General features: G+C 53.5%; 2 protein-coding genes across 2 annotated transcripts; both read right to left on the reverse strand.

Annotated features, from left to right (window-relative positions):
• Nucleotides 1–8,504: 8,504 nt before the first annotated feature.
• LOC309840416 (uncharacterized protein) lies at nucleotides 8,505–13,247 on the reverse strand (the record flags this gene model as incomplete). Its single annotated transcript, XM_082682472.1, has 6 exons — nucleotides 8,505–8,887; nucleotides 9,003–9,069; nucleotides 9,901–9,999; nucleotides 10,261–10,367; nucleotides 10,483–10,721; nucleotides 13,226–13,247. 6 exons carry the CDS (start codon nucleotides 13,245–13,247, stop codon nucleotides 8,729–8,731), a joined length of 693 nt encoding a protein of 230 aa, XP_082538598.1. The 3' UTR covers nucleotides 8,505–8,728.
• A 1,650-nt stretch (nucleotides 13,248–14,897) lies between these two features.
• On the reverse strand, nucleotides 14,898–20,677 carry LOC309873224 (sororin-like). The gene is made up of 6 exons (XM_082748429.1): nucleotides 20,459–20,677; nucleotides 20,159–20,253; nucleotides 20,016–20,081; nucleotides 19,901–19,936; nucleotides 16,525–16,962; nucleotides 14,898–16,355 (listed from the first exon to the last, which is right to left on the reverse strand). Exons 1-6 carry the CDS (start codon nucleotides 20,502–20,504, stop codon nucleotides 16,275–16,277), a joined length of 762 nt encoding a protein of 253 aa, XP_082604555.1. The 5' UTR covers nucleotides 20,505–20,677; the 3' UTR covers nucleotides 14,898–16,274.
• Nucleotides 20,678–20,697: the final 20 nt, after the last annotated feature.

Genomic DNA, 20,697 nt, shown 5'->3' on the forward strand with positions numbered 1-20,697 from the left:
CCTGCAGTGTCTTGGCAAGATGGGGTCACTCTTTATAGATGGGTGCAGGTCTAGTTAACCATTACCTGGTGGGTGGCCCTGCCCTTTGGCCCCCAGCCCTAGGGAGAGTCCCGGAGCATCCTGCAGGGAGGGCCAGGAGTGGTTCACAGCCATCTCGGTTCTGGCATCAGTCACCTGGGAGGGACCCCCAGGGATGTCAAGTCACACTGAGACCCAGACAGGGACAAGGGCTCAGCCAGATCTCCCAGTAAAACAGAGGGCCAAGCCCGAATGGAAACTCAGAGCCCCGGTTAGAGCAAGACTGGGCCAACTCCCTGCCATCCCTACCTATCTCCTCAGTGTCATTTCTTATATATATATATATTTAAAGATTTTATTTATGTATTTAGTTGACAGAGAGAGAGATCACAAGTAGGCAGAGAGACAGGCAGAGAGAGAGAGGGGGAAGCAGGCTCCCTACTGAGCAGAGAGCCCAATGTGGGGCTCCATCCCAGGACTCTGGGATCATGACCTGAGCCAAAGGCAGAGGCTATAATCCAATCAGGCACCCATTAGAGGTGCCCCTCTAATATATATTTTTAAAGACTTTATTTATTTGAGAGAGAGAGAGTGAGCAGGAAGAGGGGGAGATGGAGAAGCAGACTCCCTACTAAGCAGGGAGTCCCTTGCATGGCTCCATCCCAGGACCCCAGGATCATGACCTGAGCCAAAGGCAAACCCTTAACCAACTGAGCCACCCGGGGGCCCCTCCTCAGTGTCATTTGATTTCCAGCATTTCCAGCCCTGGCTGCTGGAAGAGGTTTTGAGTTCAAATTGCCATCCTTGCTAGACATGGGCTGTGTGATGTTGGGCAATTCACTTAGCTTCTCTAAACCTGTTAGCTGTGAAATAGGGATAATAGGCTTATTTCACAAAACTAATGCTATTTCCATTTAAGAAGACTGCATCCATGGAAACATCTAGCCAGTGTCGGGCACCTAGTGGGAGCTCAATAAGTTTTAGCCACTCCTGCCTCATCTGGATCCCTAAAATGTGAAGAGGGATTTACAAGAATTCTCTCTATGTATCCTGTAGGGGTCCCAGCTGATGGGAGGACATCGAATTCTAAGAGAGGGAGGCCATTCTAGAGGTCAGAGCCAAGGAAGGCCACTGTTCCTTGGCTAGGTGACCTCCATCCCCTGACCTGATCTGGAATCCATTCGTCTCTTCAACCATCTGTCCATCCTACTTACCCACCCACCCCCCAACCCACTCTTCCATCCATCCATTGAGCCATCTGTCAGTCCACCGCTCCAGCCAGCCGGCCAGCCAGCTACCTGCCCCCCATCCATCCACCTACCCATCCATCCACCTACCCATCCATCCACCTACCCATCCATCCACCTACCCATCTAGCCATTCGTTTATTCACTCCTTCACTCCTGCAAACTTCATTCATTCATTTGGCTCTGTGCAAGACCCATGCCAGCCCCTGAGGAGGAGAAGGTGCCCAGATCCAGGTCCTGGGAGACCCAGGAATTCAAGTCTAGTAGGGAGACAGGCAGGCTTTGGGCTCAACCATGTGGTAAGCGCCCCTATAAAGGGAGGACCAGTGTGTTTCCCCTGGGGAGGATGAGGACTTCTAAGAGGGAACATTTGAGGGGATCTTCCAAGGTTGAGAAGGCATTCAGCATGTTGAGGAGGCAAGGGGCAAAAGGGCCAATGCAAATGGCCCAGCATGTGCACAGGGAGAGGGAGAGTACTTCCTCGGTACAAATGCTGAGCCTCCTCTGGGCCTCAGAGAGCTGGGCAGGGTTGAGGAGCTCCCTGGGCTGTGACTCCTCCTACCCGCCATCATCTATCCTGCCTTGGGCCTTTGGCAGCCATTGATTGTCCCAAAGATGCCCGAAGAGCTGGAGGAGCCAGGCCATGGAAAATGTGTGTGTGTGTGTGTGTGTGTGTGTGTGATATTTCACTGCCCAGTCTCAGATCAGCCTCCTTCCTGCTCACAACCCTGTTTCGTGGGCACCTGCCCCTCACTCTCCATGTCCATCTCCCTGCATGCTGCCCGGTCGGGAGGATTAGCATGTTAGTGTGGCAGGACTATGGAGGGGGCCTAGCGTGATCAGTGACTTCAGGGAGGCACACCAGGAAGCCACAGTTTCTGGCTGGGTGATTATCAGCGCTCCACATATGACCTTGGATCTTATCAGAAGCCCATCTGGGTAGGGAGCAGATGCATTCCTGAGGACACAGGAGGGAGGCAGGCAGTGGGAGGGACACCAAGATCCACTGATAAGCTAAAGAACAGACATGGTAAGGACACGAGGAAGCAGCTGCTGCATGTTCTACACCGCCTGCTCGTGGAAGAATTTTGCCTTTTAAACATGGGATGTTCCAGACAGGATATGTGGACAAGAGCGTGTGACAGCTGTGTGTGAGATCTGAGACCTCCAGCTCTGGCTGTTGGAGTCAGCTGGTGTTCGCACAGCTGTAGGCACGGACATGAGCCTGGTCAGTTTTCCTTTCCCCATCTTGGCTGGGTGGGAGGTGTGACCCCTCCCTGAACATTACCTTTTTTGAGACAGTGTTCTAGCATTATAAGTCAAAGCCAAGGTCTGGAGCGCAGGGAGGGGAGGGCTGGGGTTTGAACCCTACTACAAACCTGTAGCTCCGGGGAATGCCTTCATCCTGAGATTCCAAACACCCAAAGTGCAGCGAAGAGCTCTTTGGCAGCAGGACTCAAAACAGATTTCTCAAAATTCCTTGAACAAGTAAACTTGAGCTTCCTTTGTCTTTTAAAAATTCCCCCCCCCTTTTTTTTTTTTGGTAGGAAAGAAAAGAATGAAAAGGCACATAGGAATTTAAAAGGAACACAAAGAATTGATCTTAGGAATGTCTGGTTGATTTATAGGAGCTTCTCTAGGGGGTAAACAATTTGTTTACCACGAGGAGCTGTCCAGCTCTGAACTTACTGCACGTGACAGTGAAAAGTCATTGTGGCAGGCAAAAACCACGGGCGGCCTGGTGCAACCAACATTAAAAACAGCCAGACACAGCCGGGAAAGTGTAGGGACGAAGGTGGGCTTTGTTTTTTTATTGTAAAAGAAAAAGTAATTCTCAGGAAGCTTAAGAGAGAAAAGGTGTATCTCACACCCAGAGAATAGACACGAAGACACAAAATGACATGGGTTCTGACACCGGGGCTGTCCCATCTCCTCACAGAGCAGAGATGGGAAGGGGACAGTTGAAGCCTACAAGGGCTTCTGCAAAGACAAAGGCTCAGAAGCACTACAGATAGGATTAAAAGCTAAGCTTCTCTCTTTTGCTTCTTGAAAAATGTTAATGTATCAGAAGATCCACGTTAGTGACGTGCTAGAATACATTCCCAGGAGCTCCTTGTCAGTACCACGCTCAGGTCGACCAGCTAACTCTTCTTTCTAAACCGCCACATGTACGTGTGTGTCTTTTAAACCAAAGCCACAGGACTCCGGTGACTGCCCCTTCTACTACGCGCTTCCACCTGTTACCTGACCGGTATCCACCTCCCTGCCCCCCACCAAGGGTGGGCAGAACACAGAGGACCCTGCAGTGACAAGGAGGGAATAACAGAGAGCCCCAGATCGCCAGCTTTGCCAGCCCTGCCTCGCTCACCCTTATGTCCAACCGGACTATTATTCACCCCGTATCTGACTCCCAGTAACCGCTGTGTTTTTCCTCCTTTAGGAGAAAAACACAAAAAACACAAATCTGCACACCCATATATATCATTTTCTACATTTAAATATGGAAATACTACCCTGCTTTGTGTTATAAATGGAGGACCAAGCAGTAAGGACTTTTTCTTCCGAGAATGGGGTCATCCCTTCATGATGCTCTTGTCTCCAGGGAAGGGCCATTTTGCCCCCGTGAGGGAAGCTGTACCAGGAGGATGGGGGGAGGGGCATTTCCTGCTTGGTTCTCTCCTAAGTCTCACTTTTTTTTTTTTTTAAGTTTTATTTATTTATTTGAGAGAAAGAGAGAGAGCAGGATCGGGGGAGAGGGAGAAGGAGCAGGGAGCCCGATGTGGGGCTCAATTCCAGGACCCTGGGATCAGGATTTGAGCTGAAAGCAGATGCTTAACTCACTGACCCACCCAGGTGCCCCTCATAAGTCTCCCTTTTATTTTTAATTTTTTTTTTAAGATTTTATTTATTTATTTGTCAGAGAGAGAGAGCAAGAGCGAGCACAGGCAGCGTGGCAGGCAGAGTCAGAGGGAGAAGCAGGCACCCTGTGGAGCAAGGCCGAGGCGGAGGGAGAAGCAGGCTCCCCGCTGAGCAAGGAGCCCGATGTGGGACTCGATCCCAGGACGCTGGGATCATGACCTGAGCCGAAGGCAGCTGCTTAACCAACTGAGCCACCCAGGCGTCCCTTATTTTTAATTTTTAATTTTTTATTAAAATAATGTATTATTAGCCCCAGGGGTACAGGTCTGTGAATCGCCAGGTTTATACACTTCACAGCCCTCACCATAGCACATACCTTCCCCAGTGTCCATAACCCAACCACCCTCTTCCTACCCCCTTCCCCCTGGCAACCCTCAGTTTGTTTTGTGAGATTAAGAGTCTCCCTCCTGATCCCATCTTGTTTCATTTATTCTTTTCCTATGCCCCAAACCCCCCACGTTGCCTCTCAACTTCCTCATATCAGGGAGATTATATTGATGAGGGAGCAGGAGGCCGGCTGGGGACAAAGCAAAAGCTGGCACCTTGCACCCCCTCTCCACCCGCTCCCCTCGGTAATATGTGTGACATTCCTCAGGCACCCCTGGCTGCCCTAAAGGAAAATAAAAAGGTTAACCTGCAGAGATCACAACCCTGCAAGGCAGGAGTCTCCCTTGGTTTACAAATGTCCTTGAGATTTACAAAAAAAAAAAGAAATTACCTTATCAATAGCCCAGTTTCCAGAGGCACAGAACTCAGTTCCTCAAGCCCTAATGTCGCCCTCCCCTCCATAAACAAAACTGAAGGAGGCTGAGGTAGAAGGAAAAGTAAATAGAGTTAAATTTCTTCTAAACCTAAATCTCACTAACAAGGACGCTTGATAGCAGGAATGTGACATTTTACCGGGAGACTCCCAATTGTCTTTATGTTAGCGCCTCATTAGAGGGAAAATGGCCTTGGCTTGATAGTAACCAGGGCTTCAATATCCTGACAGTCTTCTTTTCCCTGATAGCCCTTCTGAACACCCTCTTTGTCCTCACCTACCCAACTCCTGTGTATATAAGCCACTCCTCACATCCCCGGGGCAGCATCTCCGTCTGCCCACGGCTCCTGTCCTCGTGCTCTAATAAACCACCTTTTTGCACCAAAGACATCTTAAGAATTCTTTCTTAGCCTTTGGCTCCGAACCTCACCTAGGTTCAAGAACTTCATCAATATGATAATTGTCTTTCTCCAATTGACTTATTTTGCTCAGCATAATACCCTCTAGTTCCATCCACCTCGTCGCAGATGGCAAGATTTCATTTCTTTTGATGGCTGCATAGTATTCCATTATATATATATAAATATATATAATATATAATATATATTATATATTATATATATATACCTCTTCTTCTTTATCCATTCATCTATTGATGGACAACTAGGTTCTTTCCATAGTTTGGCTATTGTGGACATTGCTGCTATAAACATTCGGGTGCACGTGCCCCTTCGGATCACTACATTTGTATCTTTAGGGTAAATACCCAGTAGTGCAATTGCTGGGTCATAGGGTAGCTCTATTTTCAACTTTTTGAGGAAACTCCATGCTGTTTTCTTTTTTAATATTTTACTTATTTATTTGACAGACAGAGATCAGTAGTAGGCAGAGAAGTAGCCAGAGAGAGAAGGAAGCAGGCTCCCTGCTGAGCAGAGAGCCTGAGATCATGACCTGAGCTGAAGGCAGAGGCTTTAACCCACTAAGCCACCCAGGCGCCCCATCCATGCTGTTTTCTAGAGTGGTTGCTCCAGCTCGCATTCCCACCAACAGTGTAGGAGGGTTCCCCTTTCTCTGCATCCTCTCCAGCATCTGTCATTTCCTGACTTGTTAATTTTAGCCATTCTGATAAATCTCCCTTTTAATAGAAAGTTGGTTATAGGGGCCCCTGACTGAATGGAAACAGTGGTGTGTCTCCCTACCCCTCCCTGCTAACGTATTAGACGCTTCAGTGACAGGGGAGGAAAGGGGTGGGGGCTGTAAGAAGATTAAGAGCTTGACCCTGGCCAAAGAAAGCAAGAGATATTACCTGGGCATGAGGGATAAAAGTGACCTTGATATTCTGCCCTTTAAGTTACAGCTATTAGGAGAGCCAAGAAGGGGCAAACATGGAGGCAGGATGGAGGGCTAGGAGGGGTTTGATAGCGGCAAGTCTAGTCCCCTTCGTTTTTGTTCTGGAAGGTTCGTCGCCAGTTTCACTGAGAAGACTCGTGTGGATGACGGCTCTTGTCACCAGAAAGGGCTCGCGGTTGGCAGGGGTCTTCTCCTGACTGACAGTCCAGGTAACGCTGATGCTAACCCCCAGCGGGCCACACTGGCGGAAAAGTCAGTGATGTTTGGACATTTCACGAAATCCATTTCGGTGCCCGGCGTTATCCAGGCTCCCCTCGAGTCTGTAGGCTCTGATGTCGTACTGGTGTCGCTTGCTCGGTTTCCCGATGGACTCCTCAATGTACTTCCGATCACTCTCTTCTCGCGTGGCCTTGGCACTGAAGTTGGCATAGACATCCCGGTTCCTGGGAATGGGCCCAGGATCCAAGGTTGCTATCGCTGCAGAGTCTTCACATACATGACTCAAGATGAAAGAGGCCACCCAGAGATGATCTCCCGCGCCGATTCCTTCTCTTGGTCCTGTCCGGACTTCCCACTGGACGGGCGTGACCTCAGCATTTGTCCCAGCAATCCTGATGCTGGCGTACAAGCAGGCCTGGTAGTGAGTCCCCAAGATATCCCTGTCACAGGCTTTTTCTGCTCCCACGCCACAGCAGTGTGGCCTTGGGGCCCTCCCTGAACATGTTGGTTTGTGGGGCTGATGGAAACCACTTAAGGTAGCAAACTCATCTCCTTTTCTTTTCCCACTTCGCTCATCGATCCCACTGATGGCAGAGTTCTTGGGTCCCTCCAGGACCCCTGACATACGGTGCCAGGTCTTCCCACTTTCCCTGTCCTTCCTCCGGCCCAGCCCCTTGCAAAGCCTCTCCACTCACCTATTCCTCTCTGTCTTGGCCACCTCCACTGGGGAAAAAACCTAACTCTCTGCCCACCCTGCACCTGTACCCTTGACCCTGAATGGGCCTGCCGACTCACAGGACCTCACTGGTCTTGCTTTAAGTTTAGGATCCCAAACCTCAAGCCAGCCCTCACCACTGGCCAGCAACCCCACTGTCTTCACCTGGTCCCGGCCTTCTCACTCTTCCTCGCTCCTAGAGGGCAATTTCACCATCAGTCTGCTGTTCTGGCTTTCTGGAACACTGTTCCCCCAGCCATCTTTGGGGCTCCTCCCTCAGGTCCCCCGCATCTTTGCTGCAGTGTCGCTTCTCCATGAGACCTTCCCTGGTCCCTGGGTCCCCACTGACATCCACCCTGCCTGGGTTCTCTGGTCCTGAACTCCCACCACCCCAGAAGAGATTCCAGGTCTGGTTGGTGTTAGCCACAAGGGCAACGTTCCAGTGATAAGCAGTTCAATCGCCCATGGAATTATGGGGCTTTGAGAAAAACTTTTCCAGAAGGTATTGACCAATTTTTATCTAACTTTGTGATCTTATTTCAGGATTCCTTCTGTTTTCTCAGATCTCTATCTAATATACATATATATATATATATATATATATATATATATATATATATATGTAGAGAGAGAGAGAGATTTCTTGATTGGATTGCTTTCTTGTAACCTCCTTAAAACTGGTTCTGTCATCTTACTGTCGCCATCAACTTCCTCACAGAACTGAAGCATGCTCCCTGTCTAGTTGTACGGAAATTTTTTCTCTCTCTCTTTCTCTCTCTCTCTCTCTCTGCTTCAGTGGGAAGTCAGGCAGCCAGTTGCTGCCAAGGGTGGGATGGTCCCACTGGGGAAGTGTGTGAGGACTCAGGAGTGTGGCGGGTGTTGGGTGTTGGACCCTCAGGGAGCTCCCACTAGGAGTCCCCATCCCTGCCCTTGACTTGACTTACAAAGGGGAAGAGATTTATCCAAAGTCTCAAGGCAGGCACAGCTCTGACTGCCGCTCCCTAGTCTCTTTCTGCCCTTTGGAGTTAGACCAGGGGCCTCCATCCCTGGGGGAGAGGGGCGTGGCCCCCTTCCAGTCCTACCCCAGCGCTTATCCCTGGGACACTGCCCTTGAGGCTGACACCGACCAGACCTGGAAGCCCCTCTGAGGTGGTGGGTGTTCAGGACCAGAGGAGTAAGGTGGGGGGGGATGTCCGAGGGGGCCCAGGGACCAAGCTCATTTTGGAGAGGTTGACTTCCCACCTCTCGGATTTCCAAAGGCCCACAAACAGGCGGCTCAGCTTCAGACAAGTTTATTACTGTGACCTGGAGAGGAGCTGCTGGCATGGCTCCCCGGGGAAGTGTCTAGTCTCCAGCCTTGGGCCTGGCCAGGGCTGATGTTGGTGTCTGTGGGACATGGGAGCCCCAGGCTACGGGACGAACGGTGCTACCTTCCGGGAGCTGGGCTGCTACAGGCTCGGGGAGCTGAGGGAGCGGCCGGGGAAGGCGTGCCCTTGCTCCCTACGGGCAGCAGTGGGGCTGCCCCTGCACCGGGAACAGTGCCACCCCCTGGATGGCCTGGGCACCCTCCTGGACAGCCTGGGCTCCGTCCGCGACAGCCTTCGCCTCCTCCTGGAGGGCCTTTGCTTCCTTCCTTAGGCTCTCATATGACAAGGTTGGCTGGAACAGAAGGTTGCAGCGCCCAGAGGTGGGTAGCGACCCCAGGCAGGACTGCGGGAGGTGCCCTAGCAGGGCTGGGAGGCAGGGAGGAGGCGGCCTGGGCAGAGCACCTTACCAGGTTTTGCAGCTTTTCCCCCAGGGCCCGGTTGTCTGCTTGGATAGTGCTCAGTGACTCCCAGAGTCTAGAATTGAAAAATATCCGTTCAGCCCACAGGTTCTTGTCCAAAGCAGCGTCCTCCGGCCCCGGCTCCCATCTCCTGTGTGAGCTGTGTGGCCTGGAGCAGCCGCCCGGGAACAGGGTTTCACTGGAGCCCAGTCTTCTCGTCGTGGCAAAGCCACAGGCAGGGACGGAACTGTTCTTCCTAAGTGGCTGGCAGCAGCAGGCGCAGACGGGGATGAAGTGTCTTTTTTCTCCTCTTTAGCAAGCGAAGGACCGGCCGCTCCAGGGAGCAGGCTAGCCATCCCACCCTGTCGGGCTCCAGCAGGGACGCTGACAGAATTCTCTGAGGTTCCAGGCTAGCAAGAGGGTCAAGCCTGGAACCAGCCCTGCTTGAGTGCTCTGGGTATGAACGAAAGTGCTGACCACCCAGATCCACGCTCTGGGATTCCCCGTGCAGCCCCGAGGGACTGGCTCCCACTGCCCCACCCTGAGACCAGACCGCCCCACCCCTGCCGCTTCACAGACCAAACTTCCCCATCTGGTTCTTGGGCAATGAAAGGAGGGGCGGGGGGTCCCTTAGAGGCCGCCAGAGACTGCTTGCAGACCAGGTGTGCGGGCACACAGTCGACTGATGGTGAAGAGCTGTGGCCCCCAAGGCCGAGGGGCAGGTCCCGCTCACACAGGGGAAGGGACCCGCTGGCCAGTGAGGAGGCCACCCAGAGCAGAACGGGTGAGAAGGCAAGGGAAGGAGGGAAGGAGGAGGGTGAATGGAAGATGCAAACCCAGGACCTGACCTCAGTGGGGAAAAACTCTGTCACCCCTATCTGCCCCAACCTGTCCCCAGCCAGCTCACCTCCTGCAATCACTCTGCAAATGGCTGATTTCCTTTGAGGTCCGCTGGGGGCCCCAGTCTTCCTTGTCCAGGAACTGGCACTCTTGGTTCTCTAGGACCCTGGGACGAGTACACAGAGAGGGTGGGACCAGGGAGTCTAGAGGTTGGGGGAGGGTGGGCTGGGCAGATTGGGGAGGGGGCGGAGGCAGCCCCAGGCCCAGGGCCTGTACATGGGTCTTCTCTCTGCCCACCCCAGGCTGAGTCCTGGCCTGGGTCTGAATGTTAGCAGAGGGAAGTCCCCTCTGCCGCCCTCCCCTGCGCGCGCGCGCGCGCGCGCACACACACACACACACACACACACACACACTCACGCAGCCTTACTCTTCAGGCTTGTTGGACTCAGTGGGCTCCGCTGTGCTCAGGAGGGTAAACAGGAAGGTCACGGTGGGTTCTGGCTGCAGGTCTAACTTTTGCTCTGAAGAGGGTGGCTTTGGCAGAGAAGGTGCCGTGGTGATGGCACAGCATGAGGCTGGTAGCATCGGGATGTCCCCCTCCCTGCCGCCCCTGCTCTCGGACTTGGGGAGCCCCGGGGCTTCCTATCACCTCTAAGCCTGGCTCCCCGGAGACCTGAGGGTCTTCTGGCTTAGGCTTCTCCTGAGGCTGTACTTCTGGCTTTACCACGGGGTTAGAGAAGGCTTTTTGTCTTCCCCTGGGAGACTGAAGGACACAGACGCGCAGTTGGCAAGCCGCGTCCACCAGTCCTGCCGGTTTCCCTCTTGCCAGCCCTGTCTGGATTCCTTGGGGCAGCCTCCACGACCAGTTCTGTCCAGCAAACCAGACCCCTCAAAATTGGGGCTACCACATTTAGCAAATACAAGGACATGGTGCGATCTGAATTTCAGACGAAAAGCAAGCACTTTTTAAAAATTTAAGTGTGGGACACCTGGGTGGTTCAATGGGTTAAGGTTCTGCCTTTGGCTCGGGTCATGATCTCGGGGTCCTGGGACCGAGCCCTGCATCAGGCTTTCTGTTCATCAGGGAACCTGCTTCCCCTCCCTCTCTGCCTGCCTCTCTGCCTACTTTACTTGTTATATCTCTGTCTCTCTCTGTCAAATAAATAAATAAAATCTTTAAAAAAAAAAAAAAAAGGTTGGGGCGCCTGGGTGGCTCAGTGAGTTAAGCCGCTGCCTTTGGCTCAGGTCATGATCTCAGGGTCCTTGGATCAAGTCCCGCATGGGGCTCTCTGCTCGGCAGGGAGCCTGCTTCCCTCTCTCTCTCTCTGCCTGCCTCTCAAATAAATAAATAAATAAATAAAGTCTTAAAAAAAAAAGGTTTAAGTATGCCATGCCATGTTTGGGCAGTACTTATACTAAACAAAAGATTCATTGTTTGTGTGAAATTCAAATTTCGCTAGGTGGCCTGTGTGTTAGGTGGCAACATACCACATGTTGACAATATTTCATGAACTGAATCCCCGCAAATGCAAATTATTGGGCGTGGAGGCACGAGGGGCACCCTATTGAAAGGAATCCTATAGAAGCCTGTAAAAAGGTAGAGAATCCCTCCCATTTTGGGTGTAGAAATGATCAATGGGACAGGGAGAGGCAAAGAGTGTGCCATTCCAGCCCCACGTTGCGAGCAGCCTCATTCCAGGAGCCTCACTTCCCAGCACCAGCTCGAACTTGACCCACCTCCACACTCTCGCCTATGCTGTTCTTCCCTCTCCTGTTCCCTCCCCGCTCTGCAATCTGAATGGCACTGGCTCTTTTCTCTGCTGAGCAAATGTGCCTCCCCTGGGACCCCCTTCCCCTGGGACCCCCTTGGATAGGTTCTTGTGGAGCCAGAGCTGGGTTGAGCCCGAGGATGCGTCTGTCTCTACAAGGCGGTGTTAGATGTTCTCCTGGAGCAGGCTTGAAATAGCAGCTTCTCCCCAAGTGACAGAAGGTCGCGAGTCAAGAGATGGAATCATCACCATTTTTCACTCCCAGATCTTCCAGAAGAATCTTGTACATCTGCGGGCCTTGCGACGGAGGACAATCCAATCCCATGGCAAATAGTGACCTCAGATGTGGCCTTCACACAGAGCTTCCATCTGGGCTTTTGATAGGCCCGCGGGCTGGGGCGGGGATCCCACATCATGTGCTCTCCGCAGTACGTTGAGCCTTTCCAGATGGCCTAAAATTTGTAAATTCTTGTCCACATGATGATAACAGGATCTTCTTTTAAAAAAAGATTTTATTTATTTATTTGACAGACAGAGATCACAAGTAGGCAGAGAGAGAGAGTTAGAAGCAGGCTCCCTCCTGAGCAGAGAGCCTGATGTGGGGCTTGATCCCTGGGATCATGACCTAAGCTGAAGACAGAGGCTTTAACCCACTGAGCCACCCAGGCGCCCCAACAGTAACAGGATCTTAGTGGCCAGCCATACCCTGCTGGGAAAGGGGTGTTGTCTAATTCTGGGGACTCACTGAGCTCCAAGGTAATACCAGGACTCGCATTGCCATGTTTGACTTGTCCCAAGGGCAAGCTGCCAGCGTGTAAGGAGATCAACGAAACTAACCAGGCCCTTTGTCCCTGGTAATATCACTTTGGTAACTAGGCCTAAAGACACAACTCTAAAGGCGCCTGGGTGGCTCAGTCGGTTAAGTGTCTGTCTGCAGGGAGCCTGCTTTCCCGTCTCTCTCTGCCTGCCTCTCTGCCTACTTGTGATCTCTCCCTCTGTCAAAAAAATAAACAAAATCTTAAAAAAAAAAAAAAAGAATTTACACAGAGGCCAATGTACACCAAGAGGAAAAACCGGAAGCAGCCTGAAGGGGCCAATATATAAGACAAGACCAGTAAAGAATGGCATGAACACAATTGAACACCATTCACTCTGTGGTAAAAGGTTGACCAAATGCCGTCCAGGGGACACACCTCGGCAGGGTCCTGAGAATACACAGACAGGTGATCGGGACCCAGTTCTGCCCAGGAGAAGCTCCCGGGGCTGGGGGAGACCCCAGGTTCCCAGGTGACCGCAGCTCAGGGAGATGGGCCCTAACAGACGTCGGTACAGACAGCCCTGGCCACGAAAGAAGGGAACCACACATTCGGCTCAGAGCTCTGGAGACCACCACGAAGGGGCTCCTTGAGCATCAAGAAGTAGGGGAGCAATTTGGGGCAGGCTCGTGCCCAAGGGCACTCCCGCTGGGACAGCGTGAGGGGGCCTGGGCTGTAGCCCCCAAGTGACAAGGCGGCACGGGAAACCTTTGTGTGTCTCTGTGTGGGTTGTTTGGGCCATAACTGGGACAAGAAGACACTGGGAAGCTGAAGGTGGTGCAAATGGAGAGAGGCAAGTACAAGCTACCCCACGTGACCAGAGTCGGCATGGTGATACCAGGGAACGTGTGCAGGAGATGCCAACACCACAAAAGGAAGCCTCACGATGATCTGTACGAATATGTCTTCAAGATCCTGCTTTCCATTCTTCTGGGTGTTACACCCTGAAGTAGAATGGTATCGAAGGATTTTACGTTGGAAAAGTGGGATCACATTTTGTCTTCTAGGAGACGCAGTCTGCCTGCCGTATAGACAGTTTGGAGAGGGGAGAGGTTAAAAGGAGAGATCTGCTAGGAAGCCGGTGCTGTCCGGTGGCTGTGGGGGAGAGACTGAAGTTAGGGCAGACAGGACGGAGCGGGGGAGAGGGTAGGGCTGCCCACGAGGATGCCCGGGCTCCTGGCTTGTATGGTGAGGTCAGCTGGGGGAATGCGGAAGTCATAGGGAGCACAGGGAGAGGAGAGCTCGTGGCTGATCTGAGTTTGAGAGGAATTCTGAGTCCAAGGGTAGTTTTAGATTCTGGTTCAGAGCTCGGGAAGAAGGTATGGGATGGAGATCAAGACTGGCCATGAATGAAAAGAAGGCGGCCCAGAGAGCCTGTCCTCATCTGGGGAGAGCCAGCAGGCTGGAAAGAGGGCCCCGGGGTGAACCTGGGTGCCCTGAAATTTTAGGGGAAGTCAAGATAGAGGGCCCAGCGATGCCATGGCACTGAAAGGGGTGAAAGGGGTGTTCGCAGCCTGGCAGTGTGGCGGAGACCGGAGCCTGTCGCTTGGGTCATCACGGGGTTGCTTATTGCTTCTGCCTGAGAAGGGAACAGGGCGGCGATGTGGGACACATCACAGTAAGTGGGACAGAAGCAGAGAGCCCCCGAACATTCTTTCAAAGAGTTTAGCCCTAAAAGGACTAATGGTAGTAGCTAAAAACAGACGCTGGTCGACTTTTTGGTGGTTGTTTTTTACCGTAATGAACAGAAGACTGTTCGGGACTGAGCAAGGTCCGAGAGATGAGAACTGAATCAAAAGACCAAGTGGGAAGTTGGCCTTGAAAGGAGAGGACTGCTCTCCTGGGGGCCGGGGTAGAAGCGGGGCTTGGGGAGGCTGTAGGGAGAATGTGAAGCTTTCAAGAACTTACTGCGTTCTAAGGACTAGGAGGCAAGGACTAGGGTAACGAGGTGGAGGGATGCTAGCTTGTGCCGCCTGCCGCAAGCTGCACGCTCGTCTCTGGGCCTCCTTGAGCCCCTCCGTGGGCCGAGGCGGAGAATTCCCAGGAACCCGGATCTCTGACTAGCTCCCCGGGAGGCTCCGGGTGCCAGCGCTGTAGATCACACAGGGGCTGGGCCAGGGGAGGAGCTGGCTTGCAGGGGAAGAGGGCTGGACCTAGTGGGGTTGGGGTCTCCAGGCTTTGAGTGAGGCTCTCAGCAGCCCCACCCCAGGACCAGCGGCTTTCCTCCTGGGACAGGACAGGCTGGGGCTCCCTGGAGGCCTCCTTTGCAAGCAGCCCTACCTTGGAGGAGCAGCTGGGACTACACAGAAAAAGCCCGATGTGAAGGCCAAGCAGTGACCACGGGGCTACTGGAGGCCAGGCTGGTGGTCTCCCGTACAAGGGGACAACCCTGGTGACACAGCCCAAAGGAGGCTTGGCTTCCTGCACCTCCCACCTTCACCTCTGCCTCCATAAAACAACGGTCTCAAATAGGCAGAAACTTTTTAATCAGGGTTTTGTTTTTTAATTCAAACAACAACAGCAACACAGTTTTTCCCTACACCCCACAGTCTTAATTTCTCAGGGACAGAAACAATTTGCCACGATGACATCAATTCCACACCACCTGGTGACTCCCTACTCTGCAGGACTAAGGCTCTTCCCAGGAGCTCTGCCCCGGCAGCCGGGGAGGACAAGAATTTGTCAGCTGTCCGGCTCAGGGGCATCTGGGCTGCCTGGCAGTGGGGCTTGCTTGGGGCAGGGCAGTCTGACAAATCACGAAGTGTCGAACAGGTAGCCCAGGGCTCCCAGGCCCTGCAAGGGCTTTTGTTAGCACCCTCCAGGCGTGGCCCGGGGTCTCAGATCCCCTAACCAAGCATGAGCGCACCCTCCCCGGTATTCTGCTCCCCACCAGCCCTGACACGCTCCTCTCAGCCTCTACTGCTATGACGCTGGAAATGTCAAAACATGTACCAGCGAGCTGCAACTGCAAAGCCAGCAGGTCTAGCACAAGGGGGCGGAGCATACAACCCTGTTTTCCCCTCTAGGGGGGAGGAGCCTCTGTGCACTTTGTTTTGTAATAGGTGTGTGTGGCAACTGGGGCACCTCCCGCCACCACCCCTTTCCTGGCCCTGTGCAGGTGTCTGGTCCAGAAGCCTGGGCCTCAGTTTCCGGGACCTGACGGCCACACCGGGAAACGCACCCTCTTTAGCCCAAGCAGCCTGTGCTCCTCCCGCCTGGCATTTAACCGAACATGTCAGGAGCAGGGCAGAGCGATTAAACACAGCATCTCCGAGCAAATACTTCTGGTCTCAGACCCAACCAAGGCTTCCCCACCTCCTTCAAAATGTAAAATTCTACAGTGTCCAGTGTCTTCTCACAGGTTAAACTCCTCCCAACCCATGAATTCTCTCCTGGACCATCTACAGAATCCGAGAGCCTCTTTATGTAGATGGGCTTGTGGCTGGGAACGAGGCCACTGGGCCTCTGGGGCGGCGCAGAGCAGCTGCGCTTCCCAACCACAGCCCCGGTCCCCGCTCACCTGCAGTCCCAGCCCTTTCCCCTCCTCTGGCTGGGCCAGCAGCTCCTACCTACTCCCTAGTGTGCGGCCCAGCTGTCAAAGGGCGAGACTCCACTGGGAGGCAGGGGGAGGCTGGGGTCAGACCAGACACAGGACAGCAGAGCGTGGCCAGGCCCAGCGAGCCCCATTTCCTGAGACGGCTGTTGTCACCGCCCCAGCCCCCTGAGGAACACAGGCCTCGCATAGTAGCTGCTTATGTACATGGAACAAGGCCAGAGGAGGGGCCCCAAGTGTCTTCTCCACAGGGAGGAGCTATGTACAGGGGAGGGGAGAGGATGGCCAGGGACTCCCCGACATCTCATTCAACCAGGAGATCAAACTGCTCAGCAGCTTCAAACTCCGCGTTCATGGCCGCGGCCCATTCATCCAGCTCCGATTTCTAGGGGGAGAGAAAAGGGGGCAGGTGAGGAGGACGGGGGACAGGGGGTGCTGGCCAGAGCACACGTACCCAGAACCCTGCAGGCACTGAGCCCCAGGCCGGCCCAAGTCCTGGCAGCCTCCGGGCACATCTGGGGCAACAGTGGGGGAAAGCCCTGGCCCTCACTCACCAGGACCTCGGGCACCTTTCTCTTCTTGCGCTTCTCCTTCACGGCCGGCGGTGAAATTCCGGGCAGAGTTGTATCTGGGGCCCAGGGCTTCACAGGGACCCTGGGGGCTTCGGTTGACTTGGAACACACCACAGGCGAGACCTGGGCCAGGTCTTCTGACCCCAGCAACCCCTCGAAACCAAAGCAAGACCGGCGGCCCGGGGTGGAGGTAGAGGCGGAGCCGAAGGTATCCAGGCGGCTGTAGGATCGCCTGACCTTCTTAGACATTTCCAAGTCTCTGGCATCCAGCTCTCCTTCCTTGGAGCTAGACTCAGCATTCAGGGGGCAGAGCACGGGGGTGGTGGTGGGCGTGACAGGAACTCCACATGCCTTGAAGCGGTCCTCCTTCGCAGGCTCCTTGCTGGGAGGGTTGTTTTCCTTCTCCAAGAAAAAAGCAATCTGCACCGGGCCAGAAGAGAGAACACCTCCTTGTTAGTTAGCTGTATTACTTACTTCCAGAAAGGTCCGAGGAGATTCAGGGTGAAAAAACCCATAGGACATTTTCAAAAGGAAAACAGAAGACAGGTCAGGCACCAAGTCAGACCTTGAGACAGATTTGGGGAAGGGAAGAAAAGAAGAATCTGTCCTCACTTCTGAGTCCACTTTGGTAAGGCAAGACTTCTCACCACCAGATGTTACCAGCTCTGCCTCCCATCAAAAACCGACCAGAATCTAGCCACCCCTACTGACCACAAGCCCCTTCATGTTATCTAGACCAGTTCGACAAGCTCCCGATGCCTCTGCCTGCTTCCACCTGGGCCCTCTGGTCCATGTGTCACACAGCTGGCAATGGTTTTCCTAACACATCCATCTGGTCAACAAGTACCTCCCGGTCACCTGCCCAGTTCCAGGTACTTTCTCGGCACCGGGAGAATGGCCAGGAATAAAACAGAGAAAGCCCTGTCTCCATGGAGTTTCCATTCTGGTGGGGGCAAAACGGGTAACGAACAGGTAAAGTCATGCAGCATGTTAGAAGTGTTAAGTGCTTTGGAAAAAAACAGAACAGGATAGCACCAGGGTGAGCTGGGATTTTAAGTAGGTGAAGGTCAATGTAGGCCCCACTGGGGAGCCGTCTGAGTTAGAACTTCAGGGAGGTGAGGGAGTGAGTCACATGGAGGCCAAGTGTTGTAGACAGAGGGAACAGAGGTGCCAAAGTCCTGAGGTACAGGTGCGCAGGGAAAGGTAAAGGAACAAGGCCAGGGTCGCTGAGAAAAAGTGAGGAAACTGAAGATGGGGTTCGAGAGGTGATGGGGGCCACTACAGGGCCATCTGTAGGCCATTGGAAGGGGTGGGCCATGGAGACCCTTGCTCTGAGAACCAGGGAGCCACGACAAGATTATGAACGGGAAAAAGCCTAATCTCATATGCATATTAATCTCATAAGGGTGCCTGGGAGGCTTAGTTGTTAAGTGTCTGCCTTTGGCTCAGGTCATGATTCTGGGGTCCTGGGATCAAGCCCTGCCTCGGGCCGGAAGCCTGCTTCTCCCTCTTCCGCTCTCCCTGCTTGAGTTCCCTCTCTTGCTGTTTCCCTCTGTCAAATCAATAAATAGAATCTTAAGCAAAAAAACCAACCAAACAAAAAAGAGGTTCATGTGTTTGCTCCTTAAAATTCCACTCTCGGCTCAAATACTGCTTCCTCAGAGAAGCCGTTTCTTACCACAGAATAGGGACCAGCCCCGCTACCCCTGCTCTTTACTCCTGGCCCAACAACCTCTCTTATACACTGGTCACCTATCACCCCCAACGAGAACACGAACTTCCTGGGAGCAGGGGTCTTTATCTGTCCGGCAGACCCGGCCTCCAGCCAGCACCTTCTGCAGAGCCCTGCGTGGAACAGGTGTTCGATATCTTCTTAATGGACCCCAAACGCGGCACTGAGCTTTCTGGCAGCCAGGACACGGTAGGAAACAGGACAAATGCAGTTACTCTTGGGGTCTAACAGAAGGAATGGCGTTGATTATCGAGAGAGACTCTTCCTGGCTACAAGCACAGGCAATTGGAGTCTTAGTAACGAGTCTGAGTAAAAGGGATGCTGCCCAAAATGAGGGTTAGCCCCGACGACCCCTTCCTCATGCCCGACAATAAGCGCTCGCACAAGTCCTTGTCGCTTCTCTTGCTCCATCTCAGCAATCTATCATTCGACCCACAAGAATGAATGATTACAAGGGAGGCACAAGTCACTGCCCGTAGGACAACACGCAGACATTCAGACGTGGAGAAGGCCTAAGGAGAACTACATAGAGAAACAGGACACAAGTGGTGTGTGTGACGGGGTACAAGTGGAAAGGAAAGCCTTCTGGAAGGTGTCCTTTCAGCGCAGTACTGTGTGATGGGAAGGTCACGTGATGAGAGGAGGGACAGAGCAGCACTCTGCCCTCACCTTACTTCCGGCCTCCGCCATCTCGCTGCAGGATTCCTGACAAGCCTTCCTACCTGGTCTTGGGGTCCCCGGCAGGCTGTTTGCACCTCAGTCACCACCCAGACCCCAGATTTTTTTTTCCCGAAACACTCAAGCATACCTTAGTGACTACCTGGCCCCAGGGCAAGTTGGTCTGGATTAGGTGCCTTCGTAACATCTAGTACTTCTCTTACTGTAGTCCTTGGCACGCGGCTGTTATCACTTGTTCACCTTTTCCCCCACCCCTAAAAGGTAGCTGGCATTTCTCACTTATATTTTCAGGCACAGATTTTATTTATTTATTTGACAGACAGAGATCACAAGTAGGCAGAGAGGCAGGCAGAGAGAGAGAGAGAGAGGGAAGCAGGCTTCCTGCGGAGCAGGGAGCCCGATGTGGAGCTCGATCCCAGGACCCTGAGATCATGACCCGAGCCGAAGGCAGCAGCCCAAACCACTGAGCCACCCAGGCGCCCCGCTTTTTTTTTTTTTAATGTTATGTTAGTCACCATACAGTACATCATTAGTTTCCGACGTTGTGTTCCACGATTTACTGTTTGCATTTGACACCCAGTGCTCCATGCCACAGGTGCCCTCCTTAATACCCATCACTGGGCTAACCCATCCCCTCAGCCCCTTCCCCTCAATTAGTTTCTTGGAGTCCATAGTCTCTCACGGATCATCTCCCCCTCTGATCCCCCGACCCCCCTCCCCGCCTTCCTTCTCCTAGTGTCCTCTGTGCTATTTCCTATGTTCCATAAATGACTGAAACCACATGATAACTGACTTTCTCTGCTTGACTTATTTCATTCAGTATAATCTCTGGACGAAGATCTGTACCTCAAAACTGCTCCCTAGGCAGATGTGAGCAGCCAGTATGTCCTGCCCCATCTCTAGGGTGCCCTGGATTCCATTCCGCTAAGCAGATAAAAATGAACTCACCCTTGGGCTCCTTCGAGGTGTGTGGACAGGCGGCACCTGTGGAGAAAATAATAACTGAGAACATAGCCAACCCCAATTTTGGCTCCCAACCCACAAGGCTTCCCTCAGTCCTCACCTCTACAGAATGCGCTACGATCTTCTTTAAAACGATGGGCTTTCTGCCTGGAGCCGCATGGGGTGCCTAGAAAAGAGGAGTGAGTGTGAGTTCCACATTAGCCCAGCGGCCTCCGGGGCAGAAACGAGTAAGCAGGGGCTCACCTTGGGCCAGATTTCAGGGAGGGTGCTCTGGAGATCAGGGCCTGATTTCCGCTGGGACCTCCGCAGAGACTGAGTAGGAGATGGGGCCCCCGGCCCTGGGAAGGGAAAAAAAGTTAGGAGGTCGGGGCAGACTCTAGGCCTCAGAGTCTGGAGAACAGGATCAGGAGTGAGCGAGAGAAGGTTCCCAAACAAGCTGCTTCCCGGGGAGTGAGCCTCCTAGAGCGGTGCGGGGAGGGACTCCTCGCGGGACTCCGTCCCTCAAACGGCTCGGCCCCACGCTCCCGCGCGCCTTCCGCTCACCGGAGCGCTGGGCGGCTCCTCCGGACCGCGTTCGCCTCTCGGACATGTTAGCCTTGGTCTCAACCCTCGCCGCGGTCTCCGCCGCCGGGGCTCGCGCCAACCCGGAGGGTCGACGGAGACCTAAACGTTCGAATTACCCGCCCTGCCTGGAGGAAGCGGAAGTGGCGTAAGGCGGGCGGGCCGCTGTATTCCTCTCACCGCTCCTCGGTCTTCACGTCTAGCGTCAGCAGGGGCGGGTC

This window comes from Mustela nivalis (assembly GCF_964662115.1).
Source record: "Mustela nivalis genome assembly, chromosome: 9".
NCBI lineage: Eukaryota > Metazoa > Chordata > Mammalia > Carnivora > Mustelidae > Mustela > Mustela nivalis.